This window comes from Acipenser ruthenus, chromosome 3, assembly GCF_902713425.1.
Source record: "Acipenser ruthenus chromosome 3, fAciRut3.2 maternal haplotype, whole genome shotgun sequence".
Taxonomy (NCBI): Eukaryota; Metazoa; Chordata; class Actinopteri; order Acipenseriformes; family Acipenseridae; genus Acipenser; species Acipenser ruthenus.
Window position 1 is genome coordinate 21,674,396 of NC_081191.1, and position 21,033 is coordinate 21,695,428.

General features: G+C 37.5%; 1 protein-coding gene across 1 annotated transcript in view; it reads right to left on the bottom strand.

The window, feature by feature from the left end:
* Window positions 1–334: 334 nt before the first annotated feature.
* LOC117394671 (eukaryotic translation initiation factor 3 subunit H-like) overlaps window positions 335–21,033 on the bottom strand; it is a 114,937-nt gene continuing 94,238 nt past the window's right edge. Inside the window, exons 4-8 of the mRNA XM_033993092.3 lie at window positions 20,222–20,321; window positions 15,973–16,122; window positions 8,792–8,912; window positions 4,441–4,573; window positions 335–633 (exon numbers count right to left, since the gene is read on the bottom strand). Of these exons, the coding sequence (XP_033848983.2) occupies window positions 524–633; window positions 4,441–4,573; window positions 8,792–8,912; window positions 15,973–16,122; window positions 20,222–20,321 (614 nt within the window). The 3' untranslated portion in view covers window positions 335–523. The remainder of the gene's footprint in view (window positions 634–4,440; window positions 4,574–8,791; window positions 8,913–15,972; window positions 16,123–20,221; window positions 20,322–21,033) is intronic.

Sequence of the window (21,033 nt, forward strand, 5' to 3'; positions counted from 1 at the left end):
CTGGTCACAGTTTGGTCTCCCAAGAAAATTGGCAATTTTTGCAATTATTAGTATGTCCTGTCTGAGTAAAAATAATTTTGTCTTTGTCTCGGTTCTTCGACTGGCTTTATCAGAACAGCAGAATGGGGAGATGAAGTCTTTGAAATAATCAAGAAATTACAGGTATAAAATTTAACCAGGTCTATAGCATTTTCATTCAACAAGCCAACCTCTTTTTGTGGGTAAAATAAAACTGCAACAAAACTAAAAAAAAAAAAATAATAATTCATTCGTAAAATGTCTAATGTCAAGTGAGCCTCATAAAATAAACTACTCATTAAAAAAGACAAATGCATTGGTTAAATCCCACATTTATTAATTTCCAATGCAGCTTGGGCTAAAAAACCAAGCCATCTATAAGCCAATTGACATTTTTTTTTAATCACATCCATGTAAAACATATTTTTCAGAAAAATCTGTCAGCTCCCAGCCATTCCACTTTTGTTCTGTCGGCTTGTCACGACCCATTATCCCCGAGCACACTTCAGCTCTTCTTTAAAACATTGTGACCTTGCAGCGCCTCTGCCATGAACATTTTAGCTAGGTTCTGAGAGGTAAACTCGTTGATATGCTGGCAGTAGGTGTTGATTTGCCCTGAGGAAGAAAGAATACAGAATAAAAGGGGTGTTTCACAATTAGCAGCTCCTGAACACTGTCAAGTTTACGCTTTTAAAATTTAAAAAACCTGCATTAACCTAATATAATGTCATTTCTGCTTGGTTTAACTCATCTGTGCTATGACAAAAATGAAAAGTCAGGATACTGGAGCAGAATGTAACACTTAAATCAAGAATACTTCAACACACTAGGTCGATTCAATTAAAATCACAGCATCCACAATATAGTCACCTTTTAGATTGTTAAATTATAGGTAATTTGTGTACAAATATAATGTAAACCAATATCTCCATCTGTGCACGGATTTGGTTGGGTCATCCTGGGCAAAAAAACCCAAAACAGCAGCAACAATTGTAGAGAACAAAAAAAAAAAAACATCTTCAAATCGTACCCATTGCTGTCACAGTTTTTGGATTTCTGAATATGAGTAATAAATTATGCAAGCCCCTAAAATCAAGAAGATGCTTGGGCAACACTCCAATTTTCCAGAGTGCCTCAGGCTGTAAACCTGACATGACTAAATCTACGAAGAAACATATTCACTAAGTAGTTACAAACTTTCAACCCACATGAAAAAGTGTGTAGCCGTATCCAAGAGAGAGACATTCAGTATGGATTTCAGTATGCCTTGTAAAGTGGAGTTAATTTCTTTTACCAAATTTGAACAGTTGAATTCTTAAGGAAAAAAAAAAAAAAAAAAAGCTAATTTGGTTCAAGCAACCCCTATGATACCCTTTTCATTTTTGCAGCAGCTACCTTATGGCCAGTCATTGTACACCACTGGTGCGATTTATGACTTCCTGTGCATTATACCATCAAAAGTAGTAGACCCAAAGGCTGCAGACGGACATTCATTTTTTTTTTTTTTTTTTTTTTTTTTAACCCCCATCCCCCCATAAGAACAGAGATTTTCTTTAATAAACCAGAAAAAGGTCAATTACACAAGCAAATGCATGCTGTACTGTATTTACTTTTTTTCAGGCAGATTGATTTGGAATGGTGATTAAACAGTTTGAAAACTGTATATTCAGGCCTGCTTTACAGTGGATTAAGGCACGCTTGTTGACCAATCAGGTTACAGGAAATCTCATATCCATATTCAATACAGTAAGTTATAATATGTTCTGCAACCATAAAATGCTAAACTGAAATCGAAAGTGTTTTGGGTGCCGTTTGAAGTGACTTAAGTAATCATTAAATACATGTTGCTTAATAAAAAACACTAGAGTGTAGATTTAATCAATGGGGGAAAACTGAAGTCACTGAAATATTTTAACTAAGAGTATTTACTTGGCCACTAAATTTTTATTTGGCGACCAAATTTTAAAATCTAGGAGCCAGATGCCCCTAAGGATTTTGGCCAACTTTGAGCCCTACTTGATAAACTGACAGTCATAGTTGAAATAAGTGTTTTGTCTGTATCACTGAAAAGACCACAGGTTAAAACAATGTAGCACTGAAAAGGTTAACGTTTAGCGGGTGCAATCTGCAATGACACTTTACTGGGAGAATCATAGAATACAGCCGTGCAACAGCTGTAAATACACCATGTCAAAGTGTGTGGTCTGTATCAGTGATATGGCTAGAGGTTAAAAAAAAATGCAACAAAGCAATATATTTATTTTTAAAATGACAGGCATGAAAGGATTCATTTTTATTGTAAGATTACCACAATCTAACTTGACTTTGAAAATCACAGACTACTGTATTCTCCAAGCAATAGGTCTGTACCATCCTATCAAGTGACATATGTTGCAGTACAAGCAAGTCAAAAAAGCATACACACACAATAATGTCACTGTTACAAATTCCCCTCAAATACTGATCATTGTACGACATGTTCAAGACATTGCTATGAACCATTAATAGCTGCTCTATATTTCTATTTGGTAAACAAAAAAGGAGACGCCCCATACTCAGACATTTGGCGCACATGACAAATTGGTTTTAATAACCGCTTAAGCTAGTGTGAAAAAGGCCTTTGCCAAATCTCTGACTTCCTGCTTCCCTGGCCCTTCTTTAAACCAGGACCTCAGAATAAATCTGCTGTCTAGCAGAAAATAAAAACTGATCATCTTCTCTGCACTGCAGCAACAGCAAGAGTGGCAGATGAAAAGAGGTTTAGTGTCAGAGAGACAATCATGTACATGTTCAGGTCGGTCAAAAAGTATTAAAAGGTGCATTTTTATATGGTTCTGAAAATGCATTTCTAAAATAGACATTTAGCAAAATCAAAACCAATACTACTCCTAAGTGATCTCTGTAGGTGCTTTGCCATTTACTTCTTGTACAAGCTGTTAAAGGATAAACCACTAATGTTCATCTTTGTATCATCATTCTCATTATCCTTCTGTTCATTATTGTCTAAAATTCTATTAGTTACTCCCTTAATAAAAAGGTTTTACACGGCTGACCCTATACAAGCAAGAAATTTGGTTGTGCTTTCACATGTACAGGACTTGGTCAAAACATTAACCACCTGTCAAAACACCATCATCGGGGCATCACCAGGATTACCGGCGATGCAAAAAAATCGATAATCAAATGTAGCACAAATGCTCTGCACTCTACCCTGGTATCCTTGCTAACTATATTTAGCCTCATTTATTCAATTTTAAAAGTAAAAACACTGGCTCGCCTCTGTATAAAGATCTTCAAATAACAGCAAGGAGGAATCAATATGGTTACAATGGTGTGTATCATGTGAGAAGTGAAAAAGGTGGACATGAACATTTTATGAAACCAGGTACAGCAATAACAGATGGTTGTCTAAATGGTAGGCACAGTGCCACCAGGTAATGAGTTTCTTAATGCAGGTGTTTCCAAGCAGATACACTGCACCGTGGGTAAAAAGTGAAACCAACAGCTTTAAAAGCTTTGAGCTAAATAGCAATAATTAAAATATTCTAGTTGAGGTAGTGAGCCGAGTAAAGCAACGTTACTGATTTGGTACATTTAAAGATTTAACTGGACTCAGGGAAACTGGCAGAGTTAAATTTTAAGGGAAGAAACCAATCTTTTTTGTATGCTGCTGCTTACTGCTGATCTAATGTGAATAAAATGTATATAGAAGTATAAGTTCACCATACTGATTAAATTATACCAATGATTGAATTTAAGTGGGGTATAATTACCAAGGCAAGAGACTTAAACTGCAATATGGTTCAGTTCTTAAACAGCTGTGGATAAGAATGTCACACTTCAGTAAGAAGAATGTGGGACAGAAAATGAAAATCAGCTTTACACCATGAAACACATTAGTAGAAATTCTAAATTATGAGAACTAGACTAAATGTTCAGCAGAAAAAAAAAAAAGTGTCACAGTAAATGAACACTATAAAAGTAGAAGGAAACTGCAGCAGACAAATCGAAATAATGTTACAGGTAACATGCAGTTTCGATCCCTCTAAATAATGACAAAATAAATGTACAGTTAACAAAATACCTATCTAAAACAAACACTGAACAATAAGATATTGGCTTTTGCGCAGTTCATCTTTTAATTTCTAATACAATTTTCTTCGCTGAGGAATAGTCTGAGTGATTACCTGCCCCCTCACACTAGGCAGTATGCACAGTCTTCCCACATGCCAGTTATAAATTTACAGAACACACCCTGTGTATAGTGTACTTACTGTGTATACTACATTATCAAAATACTCGGACAGCTTGTATATAACATGCCACCCTTATTTAAAAAAGAAATACATAAATAAATAAAAAGTGTGTTATATGATGGCAATACTGCAGTGGCTCAATTTGAACAACATGATGAATTCTCACCTGCAATGAGGAGAGTGTCCATTCTTGGAGGAGGTTGGGGTGGTTTGAACATCTTGCTGATGTCCTCCTCAGGTAATGGAGGCTCCCCGCGAGTCTGCCTCTGTATGTTCTCCTGCTGACGCCTCTGAAGATACTGTGGAAAGAGATTTGCTAAGAGTAAGGACAGACAAGTCAAGTCTTACTTCATTAACCTCAGCCACGCCCTGGGTTTATTTAATTAAATATTTGTGTTTGTTTAATTGCTTACGAGTCATTCTATTTAAACCTAATCAAAATGTACTTAACTGCGATTGATTAATTCAGAACTACAGTATATGTGGTGCCTTTAGTGTAATACTGTTTTGCCAAAAGTCTTCATGCAAGCAGTGTAGAATGCTAGTTTTGTATGAAATATATATTACACGCCCTTTTTTCATTCATCCAGTTCGGTATGCAATCAAAAGAATATAGGTTTATCAGACACAGGATGGTTTTCCAAAGTAAATGTATTTTCCATAAATCCACAGTGTGCACACAGGAAGAAAATCAGAATTCAACTTGTTTCAGTGGGCAAATCAAATCAACATCACAGCACACCAGCTAGTGTTTTCAGCATAGCTGCAGCAGTTTAAGCATAAAGACAGCATTTTAAATACAGGTATTAATTGATAAATAGAAATATTCATGGTTTTATGTAAAGAAAGGGGAAAATTACCAAATCCTGAGTAAAACAAGCGCCCTTGTTATTAATGTATTTCTTTGTTTTTATGTTATCAGCTGATATCCATCTGTGGCAGGATAGCAGCAGAGGGAAGACTCATGGGCAGAAAATGCAGTGAAACCAAAATATTTTAATAGACAACACACAAATAAAAAGGCACAAGGGCCAAACAAAAGGTATAAACACTAAACAAAAGGTTTCCAACAAAACACTGGAACAAAATTAATCATTCTACAGACAACTTACTGTGTGTCTCTTCACAACAAAACACTCCAAACCACCCTCCACACAAAGGGTTTCACCTGCCCTTTATACTCTGTGGCTGGAGCCCAATTAACTAATAATTAACAATTAAGCACTTAAGGCTCCAGCCACATTCTCACATGTATTTTCGCAGGGAGGAATTTAATCCCCTCCCTGCTGATCCAAACCAAAACAAGACTCACAATAAACATAATGAAAATAGTAAAAATAACAATAACAAACAAATTATAGGGGCAAGCTAGCACCCCATCACACCATCATATAACCTTCATTTAAGTGAAAAACAGAAGAGGCCATTTTGCCTTTCCAGGAGAAAAGGCTAACTAACAATACAGTTATAAAAGGATTCATTGATCTATTATGCTGCTCTTAATCCAGGTCATTCTCTTACTTTCAAGGAACGGTGCCAATTTATTTAAAATTGTGTAGTGCCATAAAAGAAAACTTTAAAATGTGTGCAGCTGCCTTCTCTGATGTCCCTCTAGACACCTTTGATTCATCTCAATAGATCTTTTCACAGGTAAATTAGTCAAACTTTGATAAGATCACACCATCAGCAATGGACACATTTCTTTCTCTGCATTACTTAGTTTACACATTAATTCAAGGTTATATTTTGGTACAGCAATGTGTTAAAAAAAGTTGGGTTTTATTACGCAGCAGGTGAAGTGCAGTTTATTCTTATTAAAACAGTAACATGCTGCACCCTCAATCACAGAAAATATGCATGGTCCTTGAATTTTTTTATGGGTGCACACGATATCAGATTACTTAAAAAAAAAAAAAAAAAAAATCTACTAATTGATATAAATTATACTTACAAAATTAATTTGAAATTATTTATTGTTCATTAATATATCCGATCAACTTATTTTCCTGGCTCGATCTACTTATTTCCTAGCCTGGAGTGACTGTTTGTTCCCTCGGGAGGCGGGACCGAGGTTGTCACTCCCCGGAGGGACCTATCGGCAGCTGACATAAAATGCTCAGTGAATACCTTACCAGTGGCAGGCATATCCCAAAAGTATTGTTGGTGGTCGTCATCTCTTTAGGGAACCAGGATTAGATCTGTAACCTAACGTTTTCAACTTATGTACACTAATTTAATTAATTATTTAATGTAAAACTGGCATCTTTGAAAAATGTGCCAATATGTGACAACAGATAATTATATCATGATTTCACTGAATTTCATTACAGGTGCAAAAAAAGCACAACCAAAAAAATCAATAATTACACGTCACCAAATTACACAATTCTGGCTCCTTTCTAAAATTAAATGTTTTTTCTAAATTGACTTTAGATGCTGATAACTTTTTTTTCCCTTGTAGTGAAAACATCCAGTGCTGTATCCCATTTGATCATGTTGATTAGTTTTGTGCCTTATATTTTTAATGAAATGGGTAAGTAGTAATTATGTTACTGTTAAGAATGTTCATTTTTCTACCTCATTGGTATTTACATGAATACTAAACACCCTGACAGACAGATATACGTTTCCTTTGATAGATGACATAGTTTATAACTATCAGGTGGGAATAAATGCATGGTTTATGAATCATTTTATCTGCGAAACTCAATCTTTCCTTTTTAATCAAAATACAGCCAACCCCTTGTGATATTATTAAATATCATGCCAATCAACCACACTGTCATTGACAGTAAAACATGTAAATTATTCTGCAGACAAATACATAAATAAATAAATAGACCAAGTTTAACACTCATATCCTGAAGTGGGTTGAGGCAGCAAGATTGGTTTAGTTGTAAAGCCCGCTGCACACAGCCCGACTCAAGCCGTCCCGACTCATCTGAGTATGCACAGATTCTGCGATCTGTTGTGCTCAGTTTTGGTTTGTAGCACACTACTAAGACTGATTTACTGACCACAACTAGATATTGGTGATTACTATGTATGCAAATTTAATTAATACTGCCCTGTACACATTTTTGTATTAACTTAGCTCAACATAGCGACCCTCATATTATGCATGGCATCGTATGCTGATTAGATGGCGGAGACAGCGCCGCGAGGCAACCAAAAGAAGTGCTTAGCCTATTAATTTAGCTATTGACCATTTACACCATGCAAACGTTTCAGGCAGTGTTTGACCTTTTGTATAGTTTGTCTACTACACTTTACCCTGTGGTAAATAAAATCCAACCTGTTGATTTTTATTTGACTTTGGCATTTTTTTCTCAGCGTGTAGATCTAGGGGCTTGTGATTTGTGACCTACTGGAGATCGACGCACCGGTTACTTCTGTTTTAGCGCAGTAAGAAAATATAGGCTGCCAGTAGATTGATAATAAAAAGGTAAATTGATAATTTACCTTTGATTAATAAATGCCTAAAAAAACTAATTCAAATGTGCTCATATGTGGTATTTTTTATTAAGGACATTCAGCAATTCAAGACTAATGTATTTTTACCTGTGGAACTAAAGCTGTCAATATTCCGCCATCTTGTATGACAAGTTACATGACAAGCTACGTCACTTAAACCTGCTTCACCATTGGTTGACACCCTTATGACTAATCGGTCTCAGTCAGTCTTGAGCCGGGCTGTGTGCGGCAGGCTTTAAATTACCACAGAATGTTTCCTGTAGCTGGTCTAACCAATTTATTAGGTTGATTTTTTTTGTCAATGCAAAAAGGACAAAAAAAATAGAAGGTTAAAAATATGAACCATATCTATTTTCATTTAAAACACATTAAAAAAGGGCAAGCAGCTTCAAATGTAATTTAAATAGATTTTTGTTTTTTTGGTTTTTAATTCCCCTTACTATTTTACATACTGGTTTATGTTGCTCTTCTAAAATCAGCCTTTACCTGGCTTTGTACTTTGCCTTAAGCACGTCTGGAGAATCCAAGGTGCCAATGTGACAAGTCTGTATGATGTTAGACAGCTCAAAGAAGTTCAAAGCCAGATAGACAGATTTGCAAAAAATAACTCAATATTGGAGCGACACAGCCCAGAACCACTCAAAAAGATTGCTAACAAAGAATAGCAAGGCTAATGGGGGGGGGGGGGGGGGAATGGATAAAAATAAAAATAATGGAATGATATTTGAAACTACTTACTCCAATGAAAGCCAAATATCCCATCATATTTGTTTAGAATGGTAAATCTTATCAGATTATTCTTATCACAGGAGATGGCTGCTAAAAAGCTATATATTACAACAGCAACAAAATAACTTTTCATGGAACATGTACAGGCAGGAACCTCTAAGAAAAGCTGTGGCCCTCAAGGGCTGCCGATAGAGTATTTACAAGGATGTTTAATCCTCAGCACTATGCTGGCATACAATATTAAAATGTCTAGCAGTAGGCCAATGTTGGCTAGAAGGTTTCTGAAAGGAAGCTGTTAGGCCGTTTTCAAGTACCTGGTGTTTCTGCTGCTGCTGTTTGCTCACATTCCTGCTGAATGTGTTGTATTTAACTATGTCCTGGCTCATATCATCCACCCTGTCCATTAACAGTTGAAGGCTCTTTTCAAGGTGATTGCTGAAAAAAAAAGAAAGCAAATAAATTATACAAGGTTATACTATCTTCAAAGGATAGTAACTATTTGATTGCTGTTTAAATACAATGTAATAGTTGGCTTAAAAAATATTTCCTAAATTTACAAGACCACTGCTTGGAAGTGTTGAGAATTGTACATAATTGTACATCCTGGGGTTCCACATGCAGGTCTGGACATGATTAATTAACCATACTGAATAATGATATTGCATTATCATTTTGTCATTACAAAAGCGAGGCCAGTGGATAAATATTTCCATTTGTACCAGCCAGTCTCTTTTGTGTTTAGTGCAAAACCACCCTTTTTTTCTTCTTAATTTGATGTGCCATTTTCTTACATTTTAATCACAGGGATTCTTTCAAGTTCACTGTCTTATCACTGTAGCTCTGGAATAAGGTTGAGTCCCATTGCAGATAAAGGCATATCTGTTGACCGTCTCGAGATCCAGTCCAGGTTTTTACTCCAAGCAGGTTCTAATGTAGTTAACTGAAGCTGCTAAGAGGCGATTAACTAATTTAGGGCCTGCTTGGAATAAAGACCAGGCCTGGAATGGATCTCGAGGGCCAGAGTTGAGTACCACTGGTCTAAAATACCTTTCCAGCTCACCTCTCTCCACTTAAGTACAGCGATCACATTATTAAAACACATTTATCTGCACTAGCGACGTCCAATAATCTAAATCATTAGTCAACTGTAACCATCTTTTTAGAAATCTGTCAGGAAAATAGCTTCTCCTTGCAACCTATTAAGATCAGAAGGGTGAAACTGTACTTACCGGTATTCATAAACACTAATCTTAAAAATTACCCTGGCTAAGTCCTTCATGGTATTAAGAAAGTACTTTCCATTCATTGAGAATTTTTCTTGCACATGCAAGTTTTCTCAAATCTAATACGTTTAATAAAAGCTACTTTATGAACACAAAATACCCTATAAGTGCACATCGTTCACATCTGTCAGGTGCTGTTAAGCATTATATCTGAAGATACCCACTTTCATTTTTTATTCCTCCCAGTTTGTGGTTTGCCTACGAGTGACACAAAACAGATTATAATAAATAAATCAATTCTGGCAGTTTAAAAACTACCATTAAGGGAACAAATTATCTATTCCGCAGACACAGCAATTTCACCAATGGGATAAAAAAAAAATTAAAACTGTCTGCTTAGCCCTGGAAGAAGAAAAATCCACTTTCTGAAGAGCCTTGCACTCTTGTATGAGCGCAACACTGTGGGCTGCCAGACAAATTCAATGAACGGAGACCAAATATTTACAAACGTTCAAAAGAATGGGCTATTTAGGACTCAAAAAAAAAAAAGCCCAGATATTGCCATAACTTAATAGTAAAGAAATGGCCCTTTGCTTTGACCTTATTTTACTTGTCTCAAATTTATCAGTAAAATCTTGAGAAAGAAACTAAACAAATTACGTATCAATTGTTTTATTCGTGTGTATCTTCTGTCCACTTAGTTTCAATAGTTAAAAACTACTTGCAGCTCCAGGGCATAATTATAATAATATTATACAAGACATACAAAATGTCGGCAAAACACAACTTGACACAATTCATCCCTTTCATTTATCAAGACCACTGATTTGGACTGAACAAAATGGTTAATAGAGGGAGATCTTCAAATAGAAAGGGACTGGCAGAGTGGTAGTTGTGGTGAGCTGGTCTTTATATCATACTGGACACAGAGAGAGTTTACTGTATATGCTCGTCATTTAAACCAAAACATTATGCATCATACTTGCTCTTCAATTATTTTATTTCCATTGAACGTGCCAGTGACTTAAAACAAATACTCAAACCAGACTCTTAAAATAAACAAAATCATATTTTTCAAAAAAAAAAAAAAAAAACACACAGAAAACATTATGCTGCCTCCATTACAGTACATTACCAGTTTTTCCTACTTTCATTATGTGCAGACTGGCTCTAGATATCTGCTAAAGTAGATAGCTGTGTATTCTGCCTTGTATCCATTTGTCTCTTAAAAACATGAGCATTGCAAAAGTACCAAACTAGGCTATGCATTATTTACAGGCAAATAAATAAAAGCACAGTGAGATGAGTGTTACAGTTTGATCATGTGTATGGCAAAACAGCATGTGGATATGCCGTTTTAAGAAACTACTAATTAAAGGAGCCACTTTACATTTATGGTTACATAACACGTGTAGCTGCATAACTTAATTTAAACAAGTACTGTACATATAAAATTGAAATCGACTCATTGGATTGTTAAAGTCTCTGAAGACTGCCAATCTGCTCCTTTGATTCTAAACGTTGTGTGAAAGCAGCAAGTTCCTTGCAGTGAATGGTTCTATATTTAAATTAGAAAATTATTGATATCAATCTGTTACCTTTACACGATGTATGCAATTTGTCATCATTGTGTAATTTGATTATACTGCAGCCAAACACCAGGGGTCTTCCTTGAAGGCAGCTGCTGGATTAAAAAGCTTCCCCCTGATGCCCACTCTTCAGGTAGAAAACACTACCATACAGGGGGGTGAGGATTTTTTTTCATTCCCTTTCAAACAGTCAATCTTATTAACTAAAGATGCATTATATATGTTAACAAGGGTCTTTCAAGACAAGGATTTTGCCCACATGAAATCATTAAAATCAGCATCAGTTTCCTATATCTTATGCAAATAAGCCTCTATATGAGGATTATTTTTAGACTACCACTCATTCTTATAAAACACCACTATACAAAAATCAGTCTTTTGTACCCTAATGAGAAGCATTTATTTTTTTCTAGGGTCTCAAACAAAAAGGTTGTAAAATACATGGAAATCTAAATTTTTTAACCAAATTTAAAACAGCAAAAACTTCTGGACAAATCTCATGGTAGAGTTGCATTCCTCCTTCCCCCCGATCAATAACACCAGGGATGAGTTGCAACCAATTTTCACCAAACCTCCTATTTGTTTGCAGAAAAAATGGGTTAATTAAGGCCTTGACAAAAAAGCACACAATATGAAACAAATGCTAAAGAATTGCCCTGTTCTTTCAAAGCTTGTTGAAACAAGCTGCATCATACTGTCATAGCTTGGTACTGTCAGTGCCGCACAGGTGCCAGTGTTGTTGGATGTTGTGCCAATATGACCTCCGTGATCAGCTTCCTTTGCCTTCTGTAGAATATATAGAAATATACAAGTCGAAGGGGGACTGGGAGTACTGGGGGTATGTGGGAGGATTGTCTTCTTGCCCTTTCAGAATACCTGCTTTCATATAGCACTCTCTTCCTGCCTTATTAGCTCTAACTTTTATGATCTGGCCTTGGGAGCTTAATTTCTAATTAATTAACCAGCCACATGTCAAAAGTACTTAATAAAATTGCCATGCAGCTTGTTCATGAATTATGAAACCTTGTACTTCCACAAAAAAAGCTTACTGCAATATTTTCATTCTCTTACCACTCATTGTAAAGTCCTTATACGTGTAACATTCTTAGTCCCAACAGTAATACAATTTACTATGTTTACCTCCATGCTGCATCATTAGTTTACACCAGCAACCATGCATTCTTTCTATACAATTATTTCTGCAGATGTTCGTAAAAAAATAAAATAAATTGCATTATTGCTATACAACAGACAAAATGTTGTGTGATTCAGTAATACTGTACATTAATTTGATTTCACTGTCAGATTAAGTCCTACCACATTTTAATGGTTTATAAAATCCAGGCTATGGTTCTGCATATCAAATGTTAATTTTCCAAAAAAGAACACAAAACTTGCCCTTAGGTCAGAACAACTTATTTCAAATCAACCCTTCTGGGGACCCAGTTCAATAAGCGAGAGCACTGAAACAGAGAGTTATTGTTAAAAGCTGCAGTAATGTTGTGTTTGCTTTGGTTTCTAGGGAAACAATGAATGTCAAATAGATAACTTAAACAGATGTGGACTGAGAAAACGTAACTGATAATTATCAGTCTTCTTAAACCCATATAAATCCTCAGAACTTTATTGTGTTATCTTTTACTTGAATACATTAAGCTGCATTGGATGTAGATAGGAATGCCTTCTGTCCAGGGGGAAAAGAAAAAGGGCTATGGTCAACCTATAAAATAAAAATCCATTGTCCTTTGACAGACTTAAGAAGCTCTTCTTGAACATTTTAGTTTTAAACTGGTCATGTAACCTTGACTTACAAGGTTATGAGGAACCACAAGTCTACAGACAATAGTGATATTGCAGAGGAACAATGATCACTTTGATCCACAAAAATTATCCGACAGGTCTGAATTAGGAGAGACCAATTAAAAAGCTAATATTCCCTTTATAGTCAACTGGCACAGATGGTCATTGCACTAAATACCAAAATATTGGACTATTTTCAAACACTGAATACTTCAATGAATATAAATGCTTTTAAATCCCATCCGATCATCAAAATAGCTTGTACATTTAAGGTGGTATATGCATTAGTCCATGTTGAAAACTACAGCTCTCCAGGCATTTCACGTACACTTATCAGTATAACACCACTATTTGGAGAAACGTCTATACCCATTTCAAGCTCTGTTTTAGCTCAGGAAGGAAAACAGAAATTGAATGTGTCATTTATAATTTACTATACCATTACTGCAAGTCGTGCAGGGGCATGTCTACTTGGAAGTGTGACAAAGCTACAACTTCCTTTGAACGTGTAAACAAGCTAGACTGTCAACAATATCTGCTTTCTATCTTGAAGTATGCCAGAGCAATGATATACAAACTTTTAAATGCGAGTTTTTTTTATGAAAAAAGCAACCCTGGGGGCATAATCTAGGGGGAACAACATATCAGATTTTGTTCCGAAAACTGTTTTAAAAATAGATTGTTATTTAAATGAATAGTAAGGCTAGATTTCAATGTAATGTGAAGCCTCCCTCCCATTGTACCTCTCTCCCTACATGGCATCAGGGTACATCATTCGACTACTGGTTGAATGTTTTTATTATTCTTTTTTATTTTGAGTATTTCATGAAAAATACAATTCTGGTTAAACTGAGCTGTATACTGTTCATTTTGTGTTACTGCATTTGAAACAGTAAAATATAAATCAATACACTTGAAAAGGACCAATATATTCCTATGGTACTATGTTAATATGTTGCAGAATTCAAAACACATGTTCATTGAATTTCACAATTATAATAAGAGTAAGAATTAAACAGCTGTCTGTATTCATACCACATAGCTGTACTCTGTACTTTTTTTCTAACTTTGCTGGTATAACATTAAATAAAAATCATTATTGCCTCAGTTTTAAAAGATCACCCAGATTTCTGGATGTTACATGAAGACGAGGTTATATAATCAAAAAAGTGTTTCAGTTATTGCTAATATTCACAAAACCATTATATTTCAATAACTATTCAACTTTGTTTTCTTAAATACTTGAACAGGTCTGTCATGATACCATTTTTGAGGCTTGGAACATGTCACAACAATGTAGCTGTATCTTCATATGGATAAGATCAAACACATTTTAAATTTGACTTAATATGAAAGTCAATGTATTTTATGCTAACTAAGAAATATGGATGACATCAATTGTTATTCATAACACTCAAACTTTAAGACTGCATCAAGCTTGTAAAACAATATAACAAATCCAAACATGCATTTTCAAACCGTGTTGCTATTTTATTGGTGCAATAATCACATTGTGAATGCAGTTTTCTTTAAAATGTACAATATCTTGTCGTCATTATTATAGTCTATACTATAAAAATCAATTTAACAATACGAAAGACAACTAGGGTCTAAATTAAAGTTCAGCGTTACATCCTGATTTATTTTGGGAGAAAGTCCTAGCAAGTTTTTAACCAAACACAACCCCCAAAAAATAACTGACATTAGTCTTCTGGTATCCCACAATCCATTGCATAAGAAAGGGTTAACTGATTCAAAGTAAATTATTTGACTGATCACCTCGGAAGGGAGGTCATCTGCTTGTAAACGTCAGCAGCGTGCTTAAGTTTCACGTGGGCACAGAACTATGGACACGACTTCCGTGTTTGTTACGCGTTCATGGGAAACAAGCAAAATTTGAAAATTTGAAAAGGTAACACACACTTTGATGCATTCCACGCACCCCTCTTCATCATCCTCAAATATGTAAATTGATGCATGTTATACTATGATACTATGATCACAAACACATTTAGCATACAGTGTTTATATAACCTTGCATGAAGTCACTTCAATTGTATAAATGATGGATTGAAACTGCGGCAGTGCCAGCTTTTAAAAATTACTGACAAAAGGGTTTGTTTTTCTTCTATGATTCCCAATATAAAACATGACCTAGAGAATCACAGAACACAGCTGTGTAGCGAATATAAAAGCCACTATCCCAAACCAAACTATGACCTGGAAACATAAAAATGACATGACCCCACAATAGGTAAAAGTAAAAAGAAGAGAGTTTAACTAAGTCACCATCTGAAAATGTTTGAGAAAAATTAGTGGTTGGTGGCAGCAGCAGGCTTACAAGAACCAAATAAGCTCCCCTCGTGGGTTGCTTAATAAAGATTAATGTTGCTATACAAGAAATGAAAAACACAATATGTACATTTTCACATAACACACTGAATTATAGGACTCACTGGGGATTGTTTTACGCAAATAAAAAAAAAAACACAGTCTTTCTTTTAATACTCTTTGATGTAGCGGACACCACCAGAAAAAGCACACTCACTGGTTAGAAAGTATTTAAAAGCCCTCTCTGCAGTGATCTTTACTTTTAAACCGCATAGCTGCATAAACAGTGAAACACTTAAGTCCCCAAATTGAAACTTGTTCTAAATTGAGGGAATATTGCCATGATTAAAAGCAACACAGTCTTAACCTTTTTTTGTTGTAACTTGACTTTTTGAGATTGGTCCTATTTTTTGTATGCTATTATACCTAAATTAAACCAAGCTGACTGTTTGCTTGAACTCAGCTTGATTTTCTTTTTGTTCCAACCATCCCAGTAGATAAAAAATACTGTAACCAAACAAACTGACTGCAGACTTAACCCTTCACACTTACCTGCTAGACAGGTTGAGAAGTTCCTGTTTGTCTGACACAGCAGATTTTTGCTCCATCTCCCACATCAAGACGTTGATCAGGTGAGAATTCTTGATGACGATTGGCACTTCTTCGAACATGTTCTCAAAGCCGATACTGGCTTTTTTGAGTCTGAAGGTGGCAAGTGTGAAAATATTAGACGGATTTCACAAAAATATTTTTCTTTTGGCCCTACAAGGGAACACCGAAGTGTAACAAAGCTAATGTTTGTTGAGCCTTTCCACTCCTTTTTAATGTCTCCATTACAAATATTTTTTCCAATTGTGTCTTCAAATCGCAGTACAAAGGCAACCAGACCCTGTTAATCTATTTATATATGTTTGTTTCCTTCTAAAGATGAATCTCTGTTGCATGAGTTTTAAAAAAGGCATTAAAAACAAAGGTTAACAGTCAGAACAACTGAAGTCAAAGATCTCTCATAGCTGATCAGCAGCATGTAACATACAAAGGAATCAAGTGGCTACTTGCAGATAATTATTTTGCATACCATATATTGATGCTTCTTTCATTTAAATACCAAATTGTATTTTTCCAATGTTAATCTGCATAAAACATCCTACACAGCATAGCCTGCCATTTTCCAAGGATTTAACAGATCTTTCAATATCATTAAGGACTATGGTAAGATCAATCAGCAATTTTGGCAAATACACGAAAAGGATGGAAGAGAAAAAAGTAGGTTTGCACTGAAATGCCTTTGAGGGCTAGAAAATACGTTATTATCATAACCCTGGTTCCATGGAACAGAAATGTAACCCTTACTGAATGGGTATTTATCTCCAAAAGACCCGAATCCTGAATACTTTATACCAAATCTGCTGTTTGAGCCTGTGACGTAGTTGTGGCCCCGCCCTCGAGGGAACAAAAGTACTGTGGTCACAGATCTCCGTGTGATTTTGTCTCAACACCTTTTGCGAATAATGGATGCAGCGACCTGGAAGGTTAATAGTTACATTTCTATTTCAGGGAACTGGGGTTATGACAAGTACAAAATGTAACCATTATTGAATGGGTGAGTATACCCAAGCCGTCGCAAGGGTATGATTGCAGAACAACCAGAATGGTGCAAAGCTGAGCTGAGTGGCTGCCCTGTGTGTCACCATTCAGAACCCCAGTAACAAGTAGATAGGGTGAAAAACTGAGGGAGAATTTCACCTCTATGCCTCTGTTGTAAGGGTCAACTGGGAAGCCACCCACACTAGTTGCAAAACCATGGCATTTAGCCTTTGGAAACTAGTGAACATATGGAGAGTAGCCCACAGCCACATTGCATATGTCTGACATATGAACCCTGGAATAAAGCCCATGAAGTCGCAAAAGCCCCTGGTGGAATGGGCAGTGAAGTTTTTAGAGGGGGCAAGTTGGCCAGCTCACAGGCAGTCCCGACTGTGTCTGCTATCCACTTGGACAGCCACTGCTTAGACTGGGCTTGACCATGGGATTTTCCCCCATAGCAGCCAAAAAACTTTTCATACTGCCTCCAACTTTGTTGTCAATATATTACGCCACGGCCCGAACTGGGCAGAGCGTATGGTGCTATCGCTCCCTGTCAGACTGGAAAGAAGGTGGATGGAAAGCCTCCAATTCCACAGACTGGTTGACATGAAAAGCCGAGATAGTCTTTGGCACAGAGGCAGGATTGGTACGGAGCGTGACCTTTGTCCTGTCCTCTGTATATATATTAAAAAAAAATAATAATAAAAAAAAATGCAGGCTTTCGTGATAGAGAATGCCTGCATCTCACTCACCCGCTTTGCAGAGGTGATAGCAAGCAACAAAGACGCTTTAAAAGATAGTAATTTCAGCTTGACTGAATGGATGCTCCACTTGTAGCCGTACTGGGAACGAGTGAACGTTGCCCTGGCATTTCGTATGGTGTCAATAACCCTGTTGAAAAGTTCCAGACGGCTCATATACAGTCGTTCAGGGGCCAGACCCAGAGCTGCAGGCTCCGAGTTGGGCTGCCATAAGGTCCCCCGCACCTGGCTGTACAGGTCGTGGCTTGTCGGCAGTCTCCACGGCTGGCTGCTCAGGAACTGCATCAGGAACCCAGATTCTTCTGGGCCAGTATGGGACTACTAAGAGCACCTTGGCCCGGTCCTACCTGATTTTCTTTGGACACAGCAGGAACAGCGGGAATGGTGGGAAGGTGTATAACAGATGCCTAAGCCACTGGTGTGCCAAGGCATCTCTTCCCAGTGCTTTCCTATTATGGAGAACCAGAGGGGACAGTGGGTTGATTCCTGGGAGGCAAAGAGGTTATCTCTGCTCTCCTGAACCTCTCCCAGATGAGGCTCACCACCTCTGGGTGAAGTCTCCACTCTGAGCTAGTGGGGACTCCTCATGAAAGGGTGTCCGCAGCCCATTTCCTCAACCCAGGCAGACAAACTGCCCAAAGTGTGAGGAGGTTCTCGTGCGCCCACAGCAAAAGCTTGCGAGGCAGACGATTAAGACTGGGCGACCACAGGCTGCCCTGGAGGTTGTGTACAAGCACGTATCCCTTTAACCTCCTGTAAAAATTCTGCAAGATCAGGTAAACTGCCTGCAGCTCTAAAACACTGATGTGGATACCCTTCCAATGAGGGTTCCACACACCTTACATGCCTCGGTCATTCCACACAGCGCCCCAGCCCAGACTGGACGTGTCCGTGGTGACGACCTCCCTTCTGGAGACTCTACCCAGCGCTATGCTTAGGCGTAGATGGCCAGGTTGTTTCCACCAAGAGAGTGCCCTTAAGCATAGGTGGGACACTGTCAATAGTGGTTCAACGTGGGCTGGAAGACCCTGCGATTGAACCAGGCCTGCAGAGTCCAAGCACACTCCGAGAAAGGAGGCTGTGTGAAAAGGTGTGAGTTGGCCCTTCACATGATTTACCGTAAGGTTCAACCGGTGACAAGTTCCATGTGGGCCTCTACCCGAGCTGGAGACTCGGCACAATTTAGCCAGTTGTCCAGATAGTGGAATACTCTGAAGTCTTTGAGTCTAAAATGGGGCCAGGATAGCTTCCATGCACTTCTAAAAGGCACATGGAGCCAGGGAGAGGCCAAATAGCAAGACACAGAACTTGCACACGGTTCCATGAAAAGGCGAACCGCAGGTACTTCCTGTGAGCTGGTTTTATGGGGATGTGGAAATAGGCATCGACCACAGTGAACCAGTCGCCTGGCCTGATTGACTGCAACAGCCGTTGCATTGTCAACATCCTGAATCGCCTTCGGCTCAGGATACAGGTTAACCTGTCTGAGGTCGAGTATCGGTCTAAGACCACCATCCCGCTTTGGCACTAGGAGGTACCTGGAGAAGAACCATCTCGATTATTTCGGTACCAGTTCAGTACGGGTCCACCGGGTCGCAGCTACCTGTCTGTTTGGCACCAGTGCGGTAACCTCTGTCCCGGTCCACCGGGTCACAGTCACCGCGGGTGGCAACGTACAGGGATGCTCACCTGTAAAAGCCACTGGCAAAACCAGAGTCAGTACCAACACGAGACTGAAGGAAGCCTGTTTGTTGGAATAAACCAACAGCCTTCGCAATGGTGATGCTAAAAGAGCTGATAAATCAAACGGCATGGAGATACTGTGGTTGTAATTGCAAGCAACAACAAGCCGAAGCGAATCTCTCTGTCCTGCGCAATGCTGCGGAGCACAGCAGCAGCTCTTACTGTATGTGTGCTGAGCACCACGTTACAGGCAGGCCTGCTTGTGGTATCTGTAAAACACAATGAGAATTTCAACAAAAAACAGTAATTTAAACAATTACATAATCATAAAACATCCCATTCAGTAATGGTTACATTTCATACTTGAAAGGGAACACATTTCGATTTAGTGGTAAATCTTGGCTTATTACTGCAGTTTCTTTATTGAGCCTATTTATTACTGTTGCTATGGCCCCAATGTAACCCATTCCTTTCACGTAGTCAGTCACAAACAGCTCATTGAGCACTCAGATTTACAATGGGGTACTTGAAGTAACTGTTGAAATGATCTTCAGTGCTACATTTTATTGCATCTCACAAGGTTATCAAATGACGTGTTGGAATCACTTAAGACTCCTGATAGTTTTTTCTAAACTAACAATTATTCAACACCATGTGTTTTTTGTATTTATTGTGACCATTCTTATTTTCCATCCCAGAGTTTAATAATTTAAATAGCAGAAATTACAATTGGTAAGATTAATTCACAATATTTATTTTTTCATACATACCCTTCAGGTGTGAAATCCTTCTCTTTACATATCTCCATTAATTTTGGAGTAAGTCTGTATGCTTTCAGTGACAAGGAGCCCTGAGCCGTCTTAATGGGATCTGCACAGACAAAGATACAAGGCTTAACGACATTAGGATACAAAGAAATAAAAAGCAGCATTTGCATGCTGCGATAAAGACATCACCTTGCACTCACAAGTCCCTTGTTGATCATCACCAAATGTCATTTCATCAAGATTATCTTCTTGGAAAGGGTCATTCAGTTGAGTAGAGCATTTCTCTTTTGGGAGGTAAATCTGGCAGGAGACATATTTCCCTTGTAAAACTGCACAGCCGGTAGTACAAATGGTGACGGCAGCCTGTGGAGAACTAATCTGCAATCTACGTTCATGGGGTAAACATGAAGATTTGGGCTGTTCTGTGGTACTGGCAAAATATACCTGAGTCAAGTCTACCAGTAAATGTTAAATAGGTAGCTGCTCCTGTGTATATACAGTTGTCGTCAAAAGTTTACATACCCAAATGAAAATGTATAATTGCTAGAAATTTCTCAAACAAAGAATTAAGAAATCTTCTGTAGCTATTTTGCTATTCTTTTTATTCAAAGCGTGTACCTTATAGATCAACTTAAAGACAAACAATGGTAAACACAAAAGCATAAAGGAGGACTGTAAATTAGCACTAAAATGTAATCTATTTTAATAGCATAAAAAAACATTCATAGTCGATTTCACAACGTACCATTTCTCCAGAAACTCCGTAAAAAGTGTGTGTACCCAACATCGAAAAAACATTAAAAAACAACTAAGTA